Raw genomic sequence first — 12,555 nt, 5'->3', positions numbered from 1 at the left:
TGATGAGTCTTTGATTTGTTTCCCACCATTGATCCTATGTTTATTATTTGAATTTTGTGTCCTCATCCAAGAAACTCATGATTCCTCCCTTTTACTATATCCTTGGAATAGCCTGCTGAAAGATAGTGATAGGCCCAAGGTCACCCTGCAAGCCCTTTGTGGATTAGTGGGGTGTTTGAATCTGAGTTTCCCCAGTTGTAAAATAACACTGCAACCACCACACCCCACTAAACAGCATCCAGGAGGCAGGGCACTGCAATGGACCTGGCAGTATTGCAGAGTGGCATCTACCTTAATATTTGTAGGGCATGTTGAAGGAAGGAGAAAGTATAAAAGGTCTGCTGGATGGAGCCTACCAGCGGCTCAATGAACTACCTGTGTTTGCTGGAAAATTTTATCGGCGGCTGCGTTCATTTTGGTGAGCCCCATCTTCCCCTGAATCAGTGTTATTGGAACATTTCTTACCCCAGCACATTACATTTGCTGAGGTTAAAAAGATAAATACACCAAATACAGGGCTTTGGCTGGAATTTGGGGGTCTTTTGTCCAAAAAATTCCTAAAATGTGAACTGAGGTGGTATTACTGCACTGAAAGGCTGAAAGATACTGTATTATCTGACTGAAAGATGGGGACATGGCTTTCTACCGTGCAGGATGAGAGGTTGTAGGTCAACTTCTGTGTAATTTCTACAGTGACAGGTGCTCCTGGTGTAGATACTAACCCCATTTTTTGATTGAAGGTTAAAGTGTAATGCTGTATATATGAAAGGTATATAGCAATCCATAAATGTAAACAACAGAAATCTGCCTTATACAGAGTCAGATCATTGGATCATCTAGCTCAGTATTGTTTACACTGGCTGGCAGTGGCTCTCTAGGGTTTTGGACAGAGGTCTCTCCCAGCTTTACCTAGAGATTCGGGGGACTGAGCCTAGGACGGTCTGCATGCAAAGCAGATGCTCTCCCACTCATCTGTGACTTTCCCCCTAACTAATCTGAGTTCCCTAATCAGTCAGTATTGTCCCTTAAGTATTTCCACAGCATCTTACTTACAGACAAAGCTAACCTCTTCAAGAAATCTAATATAATCTTTTAATCCCTACCGATTGCTTGGCGGGCTCTTCAGGTGTGCCACTTCAGTAGGAGTGAAAGATAAATATTTGGATGGAGAACATGCAAGATTCTCAGCGAAAGGGTATAAGTCTGCTTGTGGACATAGTCAAGAATGAAAATGCAAAACAAACCCCAGCCTGATTAAGAGCAGTTGTCAGTCACTTTCTCATACTTCATAATAGTGTTTTAATAACATAGGAACAATGAAAATATGCCATATACTAATTCAGTCCATCTGTCCACCTGGCTCAGTATAGTCTACAGAGATTGGCAGTAACTCTCCAGGGTCTCAGGCAGGGGAGATCCCCAACCCTACCTGGAGATGCAGAGGATTGAATGGCACTTTCTGCATGCAAAGCAGATGTTCTAGGATGGAGTCTTCCACAATTCAAGCAGTCATCTTTCAAAGTAAAGGGAGCTGTACCTTTGACATGCATACGCAACAGTGCAATGGCGTACGTCAACAGCAACTTACTTGCTTTCACCACAGTCACTCAATGTGTTAGCAAGTTGGATGGGATCACAGAGGCTCATGAACAAAAGCTGCATGTGGCGTGAATTGCAGAGAGGAGCGATGCCCCTACAGATCCTATTTACTTCCTCATACAGGCCATTTCCTTCCCCCCTTCAGCTGGTCTGGTCCTGTGGGGTAGTATGGTAAGCTGTTCCAGTTCCCTTGGTGTTGTTTGTTCTCTTTCCCTCCCTGCTGCCCTGCTCTTACCATCAGCCTAGCTCAGTATCGCTTCTTCCAGGAACAATTTCCCCCCTAATTTGAAACAGATTTTTCTCTGCAGTGAAATAATCAAGCTGTGATCAGATTTTCAATTGCTGGTGCTAGCCTGTCTTCCTGAATAAAACCTTTGTTCTATATTCAGTATTGATAGGGTCACGGTGGGGATTTATCACTTTCAAACAATGATTTGAAAGATGGTTGCGGGTTTTTTCTTTCGCTAAGTGCTTACGGCAATGAATATATTAGGATTCCTCACTGAGTTCAAATAGAAACCAGAGAGATATCAAATGGGTCTGCAGCAAAATGATGCAGTGAGGGTGTGTGTGTGTGTGTGTGTGTGTGTGTGTGTGTGTGTGAGTGAATGTGCCAACCAACCAGCCACACCCTCTTTGAAGATACTCTCTTCTGTTCCTACTCTCCCCTGAACTACTGCATTGGTGTCGGATCTGACAAAGAAAATGCCTTCTGCTGTTTTGAATGAGATTTGTGTTTCTAGAGTCCAGTACACTTCTCAATTTGTGCCTTAGCCCTGAGTGACTTTTTAAGACCAGAAAGGGAGCCGACTAATTGTACAATCCAAGGGATCTGTCTTCATTTTGCCTCATGTTTATATACAGGTAAGTAAAGTAGTGACTTCATTTACAAATCACAATAAACCATAAATCATAGCTTTTAAAAAGATGTAGTTCAGAGGCTGGGCATCTGTTTTGCATGCAGAAGGTTGCGAGTTGAATCCCCAGCATATCCAAAGAAGGCTGGCAAAGACTCAGTGTTTGAAACCTTGGAGAGCCACTGCCAGTCAGTGTCGGCAATACTGAGTTAGGTGGACCAATAGGCAGCTTCCTGTGTCAGGGTATTTCCCAGTGTCAGGGAAGGACCAGAGATTGGTGGTAGAGAACTTTATTTTCATGCAGGTTCAATACCTGGCATCTCCAATTAGGACTGGGAATTCTCTCCTGCCTGAAACCCTGGAAAGCCACTGAGCCAGATAGGGCTGGGAAAGATTCTTGCCCCAAACCCTCAGAAAGTGCAACTGTGAAATGCATATGCTGAACCTGGCCAAGATCGGTTTTTAGAACATGTGTGATGTACAGGATCCAGGATCTAATACACCATGATCTTTTAACATCTGCTGCAAGCTGAGGCTCCCAGCGTGGTGTAGTGGTTAAGAGCGGTAGTCTCGTAATCTGGTGAACCGGGTTCGCTTCCCCGCTCCTCCACATGCAGCTGCTGGGTGACCTTGGGCCAGTCACACTTCTCTGAAGTCTCTCAGCCCCACTCACCTCACAGAGTGTTTGTTGTGGTGGAAGAAGGGAAAGGAGAATGTTAGCCGCTTTGAGACTCCTTAGGGTAGTGATAAAGCGGGATATCAAATCCAAACTCTCTTTCATCTGATGTTTCATCTGAGAGAAGTCACATTCGTTGTGGATTATATTGTCCTGTGTTGGTTGTGTCTGCTTTTAAATGGTAAACACTGTGAAGGGAACACATACATTTGAAAGTCCAATAAATTAAGAAACAGACATTTTTGGAACAGGGTTGGATCCACCTTGATTACACCAATAAGTCTACACACACTGTCTTTTATCTGCCTGCCAGATCCCAAACTGCTATTTTAAATTTGGCACTTTTAAAGATTATCCTCCTGCGTTTTGCTTTGAGACGGAACATAATTTATGGAGGTTTTGATGAGCTAGGAGGTAAAATGATTTTTGTTTCCTTTTTTTTTCAAACAGCAGAGTACACAAATGAAGACAGAGTCAGAGTAATTTGATTTGCGTGTTGTAGTGAAACCACAACATAGGACATTCAAATGCAGTGTTTTAGATTGTCCTTGTAATAGCTTTAGGTATATGTGAAAAAAGTTGAGTGGGTGTCTGTATAAACAAGCTCTTTCAATAGGCATTTACATCAGAATGGCCCTGCAACAGTGGACCTTCCTCTTAATGCTCTATTATTCCTAACAAATAAATCTGGCAGCATGAGCAGGCATCATTCAGAGCCAAAGCACTGCTCCATCTCACTCAGTATTGTCTATACCAACTGGCAGCAACTCACAAGGGGTTCAGACAGGTCTTTCCCAGACCTATTTGAGGTTCTTGAGGGATCAAATCTTGGACTTCATGTATAGCAAAGTCTGTACTCTTTACAACCTTTGCAGACCTTTCTAAACGTACGTATTCACATGGGTGAATTTTGCAGGCTTTCTTTGAGCATATTCTGAGAATACATATTTCATATGTTTGGACCTCTGGGAGTTATGCTTGTTAAGTGTAGACAATACTGAACTAGAGGAACCACTGGTCGGACTTCATAGAAGACAGCTTGCTTCGCCCCTATGTTCCTAAGGGCTGCTTCTGTGATTGCAAACTTGTTGTGAGCAAACAAAGGGAACCACATTGGATTCCACTCCATATATTTCCCTCACTAACACAACTGTAGAAATTAGGGTTGGCTTAAGCAAGCATTTTCATTACTTGATATCTCCGCCTAAAACACTGTAGGTTTCAGGCAATGTCGGATAATGTGCAAGTCGCATCAGCAGTGCTAGGCCTGTGTGATGTTCATTCACTCATGCAAGTCAATCCTTAGGTCGCATAATCTTTGGTTGGCTCTTTAGTTTTGATTTTCCAGCGGAAAGCCTTCTTTACATGCTTCTTTTGGGTGCAAGAGAGCCGTGGGTTGTGCAGCAGGTTCCACATTAGCCAGATTTCAGCTCCCTTCAGGCTGTGGACTACCATGAGATCTTTGTAAAAACAAGGATCAAAGGTCTGCAAGTTTGGAGCAGCAGAGGGCTTGGTTATTCCAAAGGTTTTGAACCCTTCGTGCAAGGTGGGCTTCAGGTTGATTCTTTGTAAGCACATGCCTAGGAAGACATCATCAATAGGAAAGAGTTCTACCTCCCCACAAGCCTGAGAGAGTTTCTTCATGGTGCTGCTGGAAAGTAAGAACCCGCCACCCCCAGCATAGGCTGGATACATGCTGAGCCCATACATTGTCTCCGGAATGTAGTATTTGCTCTTGCGGGTTCGGATTGGGTGCGCGTTATAGATGATGTCCCCAACAAATAGGTCATCGGATGGATCACGCCTCTCCAGGAAGTTGACAATGTTTTCCACGTTGACGAAGACGTCGGCATCGCCTTTGAATATGAACTTAGTACTGAAACAAAACTCGCGAGCCCAGCTTAGGAAATGTATCTCCTTCAAGGTCAAATTGAAGAAAGTGTCAAGGAAGTCCCACAACAAGATGTCTCGATACATCTGGCTCTCCTGATGAACAAGACTCTCCCACGCTGGCAGCGCCGTTTTGTTCTTTGGGACCCCCAGGAGGAAAACCCTTTGCACCTGCGCCCCATTGACCGGCCCTTCTCTTCCCCAAGTTTTCCTTACAATCTCCCGGCGGTCAAAGTCCTCTACCAGTGACTTTATGGCGATGAGCAAGAAGGGCCCCCCTGGGTTCCTCTTGCATTTCTTTGGCTGGTTAATGAGAAGGTCAAACTTCCGGTTGTCTTTGTTCCTCAGGTAACGCTTAAAATCAAAAGCAGGCTGCGTCAAGGGGGGCAGAGTAGTGACCATGGCATCTTGGCCTCCGCCCTCGCCAGGTTTCATTGAAGAAATCATTTTAGCCTTCTCTACTGCAGTCTGTTTCTGGAGGGCGATGGGAACGTGGAAGGCCCTACGTGTCGCCATTAATGGCGGCTTCTGACCTTTCACCTTTTCTTCTCTAAGGGAAGTGTGGCCCAGTTGAGAATAGAGCATGGTGAAAAGGACGACCACCAGGACGAGTGTGCAAATGGCATCAGCCTTGAATTGAACTCTCATTGTTCCCAGAAATCTCCACTAAGAAACATGCAGTATTGTGTTAGGGGAATTGTCTATAGACTACATCCATCTGCAGAGAAAAGAAACAGGTAGAGTCTGTAGCACATTTAGTTAGTTAAATTTCTCTTCTACATTTTGTTGCAAAGGAGTCCAGGATGCTAAACCACAAAATATCAAAACACTGGTTTTTGTTGTTGTTGAAGACCATTCAATACATTTTTAAACTTCTGGAAACATTCAAAAAGGCACAGTGAATAATTTCAAGGCTGTTGAGAATATTTGAATCATCAAATGCCCAGTTGTTAATAATGAGGGAAACACATCCACCTCATGAAGAAGGGCACCCATAAATTGGAACCCTCTACCACAAAGATCGGGACGCGGGTGGCGCTGTGGGTAAAAGCCTCAGCGCCTAGGGCTTGCCGATCGAAAGGTCGGCGGTTCGAATCCCCGCGGCGGGGTGCGCTCCCGTCGCTCGGTCCCAGTGCCTGCCAACCTAGCAGTTCGAAAGCACCCCCGGGTGCAAGTAGATAAATAGGGACCGCTTACTGGTGGGAAAGTAAACAGCGTTTCCGTGTGCGGCTCTGGCTCGCCAGAGCAGCGATGTCACGCTGGCCACGTGACCCGGAAGTGTCTCCGGACAGCGCTGGCCCCCGGCCTCTTGAGTGAGATGGGCGCACAACCCTAGAGTCTGTCAAGACTGGCCCGTATGGGCAGGGGTACCTTTACCTTTTTACCACAAAGATCCTCTTTTAAAGTTTAAACCCTACAAATTCACTGAGGAGGGAAAGCCAGAGTAAGTGTCACTGTCTGCCCTGGTATAAAAGGACTCGGTCAGGCCCAAACCATTGCTGGTGTACAGTTTTACTAGCTCCAGCTATTGGTGGTCTCAACCAGAGTTGGCATGAGGGGTCTGGACTGGGGGCTCCTAGTTTAAGTTTCCTCACAATTTCATACATACGTTTTAGTAAAGCTTCAAACTTGTTCCCATGTTTTCTTGATTTCCTCCTTCCTAGAAATCCATTTTCCTTTTGTTTGGTGTCTTTTTTATTGACTTTTCTTTTTTTTAAGTGACCAGTAAGCTGCTATGGGAGCCTCTCTTTTTTTTTTGTTTTTTTTTTTTGTTTGTTTTTTTGGTTGGAGAGTGGAATACAAATTCTTTAAATAATAAATAAAACAGTATGTCAAGAAATCAGGTTTTTCCTGTTTAGACCTTGTCCCAAAAGATGTAGCAGTACAAAATCTCTTAATAAGTTGTGTCAGTATAGGGACAGGAGATTGAGTGTGGGGTTGACACTATATCATGGTGAATGGTAAGAACTCAGTATATGCTCAAAAAGATCTTTCCTGCCCTGGATATTACATCCAAACATTTTCTGGAACATGATGCAACTTTGTGACCCTGATTCCAGAGCCCAGCAATGTTGACTCCTGGCTCCAATTAAGTTCTGACTTGTTTTCATGCAAATTTGGCCCAGTATTATTTCAGATCTGAGATGCTAATGGCAACCTTAGAGAGAATTTCTGGCTGCTTTTCTCTGTTTAGTTTCATGGACTCAGGCCTTGGAATAAGCCTGGTCCAAGATGGAAATCTGCTGTTTCCATGACTTACAGATACAAGCCTGCCAATATTTAGACCAGCCATCAGCTTAATTTGTGAAAGTCAATAAAATCTGGTTGGTTCAGAGCCCGTAACTTCTTTTACTTACAGGACAGGAGACCCATGAAGCATCATACAAAAGACAAAACATCTGTTTAGCAGCAGCAAAATGACCTCCCCCCACACACACTTGCATGCTAAATTCTACTGCTGAAATTTAAAAAGTTGGGGTAACCCAGAGTCGATTTCTGGGTGGATGGACTGCAAACTTAATGCAATCCTGATACTCAAAAACAAACTGCTAAGCTCAGAATTCTTTCCTTCTAAGTGTGTTCCTTTTGCACCAACCCCCACATAGTGGATTTCAGGGAACTAGTAAAAAAGAGAGAGATAAAACCCTGCAAGCCTGAAGCCTGCCCACTCTGAAACATGGGGCTCTCCTCTATTAAGTAAGACACATGGTCACCCCATCCAGGTTATACCATTCCCCCATGGTGGGGAACGCCATTCACTGTGCAAAGATAAAAATGTAAGGCAGCCACTTTGGTTCTCCTGTGTGCAACAGGAAATCCCAGAAGGAAGAGAATGATGGAATGAAGCAGATCCAGATGTTTTGCTCTGCCATGACTCTGCATATCTGGCTCATAGCGGGAGGGGCATTTGGGGGCCTTCCGAGATTTGGAGGGGAAGGGAAGGGAGTTCGGGAAATGGAAACAAATCTGTTATCTACAGAATAAATTATATTCTGGCGTTAACTCCCCCCAGTGACCCTGCTGTGCTCACTACAAACCTGTTCTCTGACTGGCCCTTTTGCCTCCCGTCAACATCAAGATCTCCTTCATGACTAAACAACAACAACATCAAGATTCCCTTCCTAAGCTCCAGGCGATAACCCTAAAGCCCATTTTTCTCCTTGTTTAGCCAGACTCCTTCCAACGTGTCTTTTGGGTGGATGCCAGGTTCCGTGAAAAATGCAGGCTCTGGGTAGACTGTGCTGAAAGCTGTCTTGATGGGAAGGCTGCTACAGAAACCATGGTGGTAATGCAAAAACAAACTCGTAAAACAAAAAATGCCCACTCTACTAGTCAAGGCTTTCTATGTATTCTTCCCCAACTGCCAGAAATCAAAACGTAAACTCTTTAACTGACAGCATCTGAATGCCAGGCAGAATGCCAGCATCCCCATATCATCACTGCCCCCAGCAGGGGGAAGAATTCTGTATTGCAACTGCCCTTCCATAAAAAAGCAAGATATGCTGTGCCTACTACCCAAATTCCTCTACAAGCACTTTTATAGTGCCTCCGCTTCTGGGAGCAAAAATTGCAAGGTTAGTGCTCTGGCTTATTTAGAAAGGGCTCTGCACATGCCCAGAGGCTTGCCCTTACTGATAAGTGAACATGTTTCTAGAGCATGAGAAAGGAAGCCTGAAGTCTGCTCACCCTGGAAGAGAAGCAGATGGCCCTCCAGGTGCTGTTGAACATCTGGATAAGGCTAGCAATGCCTGCTGGTTAGGATGCCTGCACTGTATACTGTCTGCAGGATCAAGAGTGACATGCTTCTGAATACGGTTCCTGAAGCCCCACAGCAGGGCAGAGTGCTGCCGTGCTCAGGTTGTTCAGCATGGATGGAGGGATGTGTGTGGATTAATTGCATAGGACCCAGCAATGGGAAAACATTTTTAAGCCACGGGCCACATACCTTCATGGAAAACCACCCAGGGGCTGCTTGCCATTGGAGGACAGGGCCAAAGGCAACAATGGACCGAGCAATGCACATAGCATAAGCTCTATTTAAGCCACACACCCCTCTCCATCCATTCTTCCAGGCAAGCAAGACACATGCTCACAATTCAAGGCTGTGTTCCAGTCAGCAAAGCACTCAAGGAGGGGGCAAACAAGGCCTTTGTCTCAGGGATGAATGTCCCAAGGACCAGATGGAGAGGTCCAAAGTGCTGCATCCTGGCCCTGAGGTTGCTCGCTGGTTCCATAGCATGTACAGTGGTACCTCAGGTTAAGTACTTAATTCGTTCCGGAGGTCCATTCTTAACCTGAAACTGTTCTTAACCTGAAACACCACTTTAGCTAATGGGCCTCCTGCTGCCACCGTGCCGCCGAAGCACGATTTCTGTTCTTATCCTGAAGCAAAGTTCTTAATCTGAAGCACTATTTCTGGGTTAGCAGAGTCCGTAACCTGAAGCGTATGTAACCTGAAGCATATGTAACCCAAGGTACCACTGTATATAGCAGGAGGAAGCTGGCCCATGCAGCTCAATAATATATTGACTGCCAGTGGCTCTCCAGAATCTCAGAAAGGGGGTCTTTTCCCAGGGATTGACTCTGGAATCTTGCCACGCAGACAGAGCATGTGCTTAGCCACCAACCTTGGCTCTTCTTTTTTCCCCCAATGGAAAATCTGTGCAGGAGGATCTCAACAAAAGCCGCATGCACAAACTTTCTCCCCTCCCTATATATTAACTGCAGCATTTGCACAGTCTCCCCGTCTAGCCGACACAGGTAAGGTATGCCTCTTGCAGTGAGCGAGCCAGATGTGCAGACTGGGGAGGAGGAGAGCTCATTTGCTGCTTGTGAATGGCAATGAGGAATCTAACGCAGGCGCAGGGAGGGTGGGGAGAGGTTTAGGTTAAAGCTGGAGGGCAGGCCAGCTCCTGTTTGCAAATGGGTCCGTGCAGAACGCTCCCTGAAAAAACCGAAAGCCTTGGTACTTACATCCAGTGCAATCTTGTCAGTAGCATTGCATCTCCCTTCGGTAACGTTTGGGTAAAAGGTTGCCAAGTAGGCACATCTGGATCCGATTAGCTCTGGCATTCCGCAGCCTCTGATCATATAGCCCAGGAAATCCTAGCTGAGTTAAGCAATCCTGGCTCTCTTGCCTTCCCATACATTTTCAGGAGAAGCACCCGGATTGTGTGCAAACATGGCTGGGTCCTCCTCCTCTCCCCATGTCTTCTCTCCAAACCCTGTCTCTCTCGGTGTGTGTCTGTGCTGGCAAGAGAGCCCCCTCAGTGGTGTGTTGAGAAACGGAGCTCAGCTGGCCTCCAAGTGCTGGTCACATGACCTGAGCAGATGTTTCTGTCCAAAAAGAGTCAGGAGAGCTCTGGAGTCTCCTGCTTCAGATGCATGCCAACAGCAGGGAGGGGGCGGGAGGCGGAGAAGAGTTGGCTGCACATGCGAAGGGCCCATGTCTGTGTGTGTTCACACAACGACAGATTGCCTCATGAAATCTGGTCAGACTGAGCGCCATCATGTTACACTCCAATAAAGTTAGCTCCTTGTAAAAGAGGAAATGACTAGCGTTGCAAAGTGTCGTTCCAACAAGTTCATTCTTCAATAGCCATTGGGATTTGGGGGACGTTGGTTAGTTTACTGACCTCACACTGAGGACAAAATGTGATGTAGTTTGCATGGACTTACCTAATTTCTACCTTCCAAAATGATACATGAACTGGATTTTGAATCCTTCAAAATTCACATTTCTCAGAGTTTGGCAAGGCACTTTTCCAGCCAAGTAATGTGTCCAGAAAATGGACATGCAAGGGTGAAGTGTGCATAGACTGGTGGAAATAACATACAAAGATGCATTATATTAAGCAAAATTGCATACCGAAATCAGTATACAGTGGTACCTCGGGTTACACACGCTTCAGGTTACATACGCTTAAGGTTACAGACTCTGCTAACCCAGAAATAGTACCTCGGGTTAAGAACTTTGCTTCAGGATGAGAACAGAAATCGTGCTCGGGAGGCCCCATTAGCTAAAGTGGTGCTTCAGGTTAAGAACAGTTTCAGGTTAGGAACAGACCTCCGGAACGAATTAAGTACTTAATCCGAGGTACCACTGTATTAGGAGAAATTTTCATGAGGACTTAAAAATAAATAAATCACAAACTGATAATAGAAATGTGGGAAGGTCTGAAAAACAAGAAACCAAAATAGAAAAGATTTTCCCATCCCAGAGTCTGCTTTTTCCTCCTCCTTTTTTTCAGTGGTCTGTAGTTCATCACAGCAGGCAAACTCACAGGCTGCTTCCAGCCCATGTACTTGCTTAAGGTACCCCACCAGCCCACCAAAATCTGGGCACGTCTTCCTTGCCCAGGAGCATCTTCTTGCTCTGGCATGCTGATGTTGCAAGGGGGAACTCAGGAAATGGGAAGAACTGCTTAAAGTGTCTGTTCCACCAACCATTTTATGTTGAAACCAGGTAGCAAGAAAGTGAAGGAAACTGCAATGGGCAGATTGGCCCCTCCTAGTACTAGGGCAGGTCAAAGCACGTAGTCTTATGGATGACTAGGGTGGGTGCCAAATAATGGTGTATTTCCACCATCTACGAAAAACTTCCCTTTTTGCCCAGGCGTTATCTGACTATCATTGCCAGTTTGAAACTGCCTTCTGTACTGCCTTATATTTTGCTACAATTGTCTTAATCTAGATGAGGTTGGCGAGCAATGTGAGCAAGGCCAGCAGTCCCTAGGGGTCTCTCTCTCTCTCTCTCCACACACACACACACACACACACACACACACACACACACACACCCCATGTCAGTAAATCCTTTTGCTCATCTTGGACCAAAGTCGTCTTCCCACGGCCAGCTTGAGTCTGCTCCAAACTTTCAAACGCTGCTAAAACTATTTAAAAACATGAAACTCTCTTTTGGACTCCAACAAATTCCCGAGAGGTATCTCCACGGGTGCATTCCCTTTTAAACATTGAGCAGCATGTTTATTTGATTGTTGCCTGATCTTGCATGTCTTTAAAAATGAAAGCCACAACAAGGTGGGGAGAGACACAATTCGAAGATTGTCAAGACACAAATTGAGGAAAGTGCTGCTATATAAAAGCGGGATTCTCAAAAGATACAAATCATGGCATTAAAAATCAGTGTCTATCAGAAGAGAGTATTGTGTAGAAAACCTACTGTGCAGAAAACAAGGCAATACAAAAGTGGTAAAAATACACTTTGCAAAAATATCAGCCTGTACCAATTGTGTTCTAATTTATCAATATTTTCCCCTGAGTTAGGATTACTCTTCCACATGGTGAAGCAATTTTGCTGAAGCTAAAGATCATTGGCTGGATGAGGGAGACGCATACACTGGGGAAAATCCCATTTGGCTGCCTTGCAAACTTCCATCATGGAAAAGCTCTAGCGCTGCTCCCATTGCTTGGAGGAAATCACTTTACGTTGGGCAATTTTATTGTTTTTTTTAATTGTACCATTTCCCATAATGCACTAGATTTTCAGTTCTACCCAAAGTGCAGACCATC

The 12,555-nt window shown here is 45.1% G+C and overlaps 1 protein-coding gene across 2 annotated transcripts; it reads right to left on the bottom strand.

The window, feature by feature from the left end:
• Window positions 1–3,612: 3,612 nt before the first annotated feature.
• On the bottom strand, window positions 3,613–10,394 carry B3GNT9 (UDP-GlcNAc:betaGal beta-1,3-N-acetylglucosaminyltransferase 9). Of its 2 annotated transcripts, none has more exons than XM_028739527.2 (2): window positions 9,997–10,394; window positions 3,613–5,740 (listed from the first exon to the last, which is right to left on the bottom strand). In XM_028739527.2, exon 2 carries the CDS (start codon window positions 5,668–5,670, stop codon window positions 4,435–4,437), a length of 1,236 nt encoding a protein of 411 aa, XP_028595360.2. In that variant the 5' UTR covers window positions 5,671–5,740; window positions 9,997–10,394; the 3' UTR covers window positions 3,613–4,434. The 2 variants fall into 2 exon arrangements, with proteins under 2 accessions (XP_028595360.2, XP_077787880.1); XM_077931754.1 differs by lacking the exon at window positions 9,997–10,394 and adding an exon at window positions 6,632–6,741.
• Between the last annotated feature and the right edge of the window lie 2,161 nt (window positions 10,395–12,555).

This window comes from Podarcis muralis, chromosome 7 (genome assembly GCF_964188315.1).
Source record: "Podarcis muralis chromosome 7, rPodMur119.hap1.1, whole genome shotgun sequence".
In the NCBI taxonomy this organism is placed as follows: Eukaryota; Metazoa; Chordata; class Lepidosauria; order Squamata; family Lacertidae; genus Podarcis; species Podarcis muralis.
Note: the sequence above shows the minus strand (reverse complement) of the source record. Positions and strands in the feature narration are given on the sequence as shown.

Excerpts from the sequence above, each read along its gene's own strand:
- B3GNT9 (XM_028739527.2), bottom strand. The coding sequence starts at position 5,670 with ATGAGAGTTCAATTCAAGGCTGATGCCATTTGCACACTCGTCCTGGTG.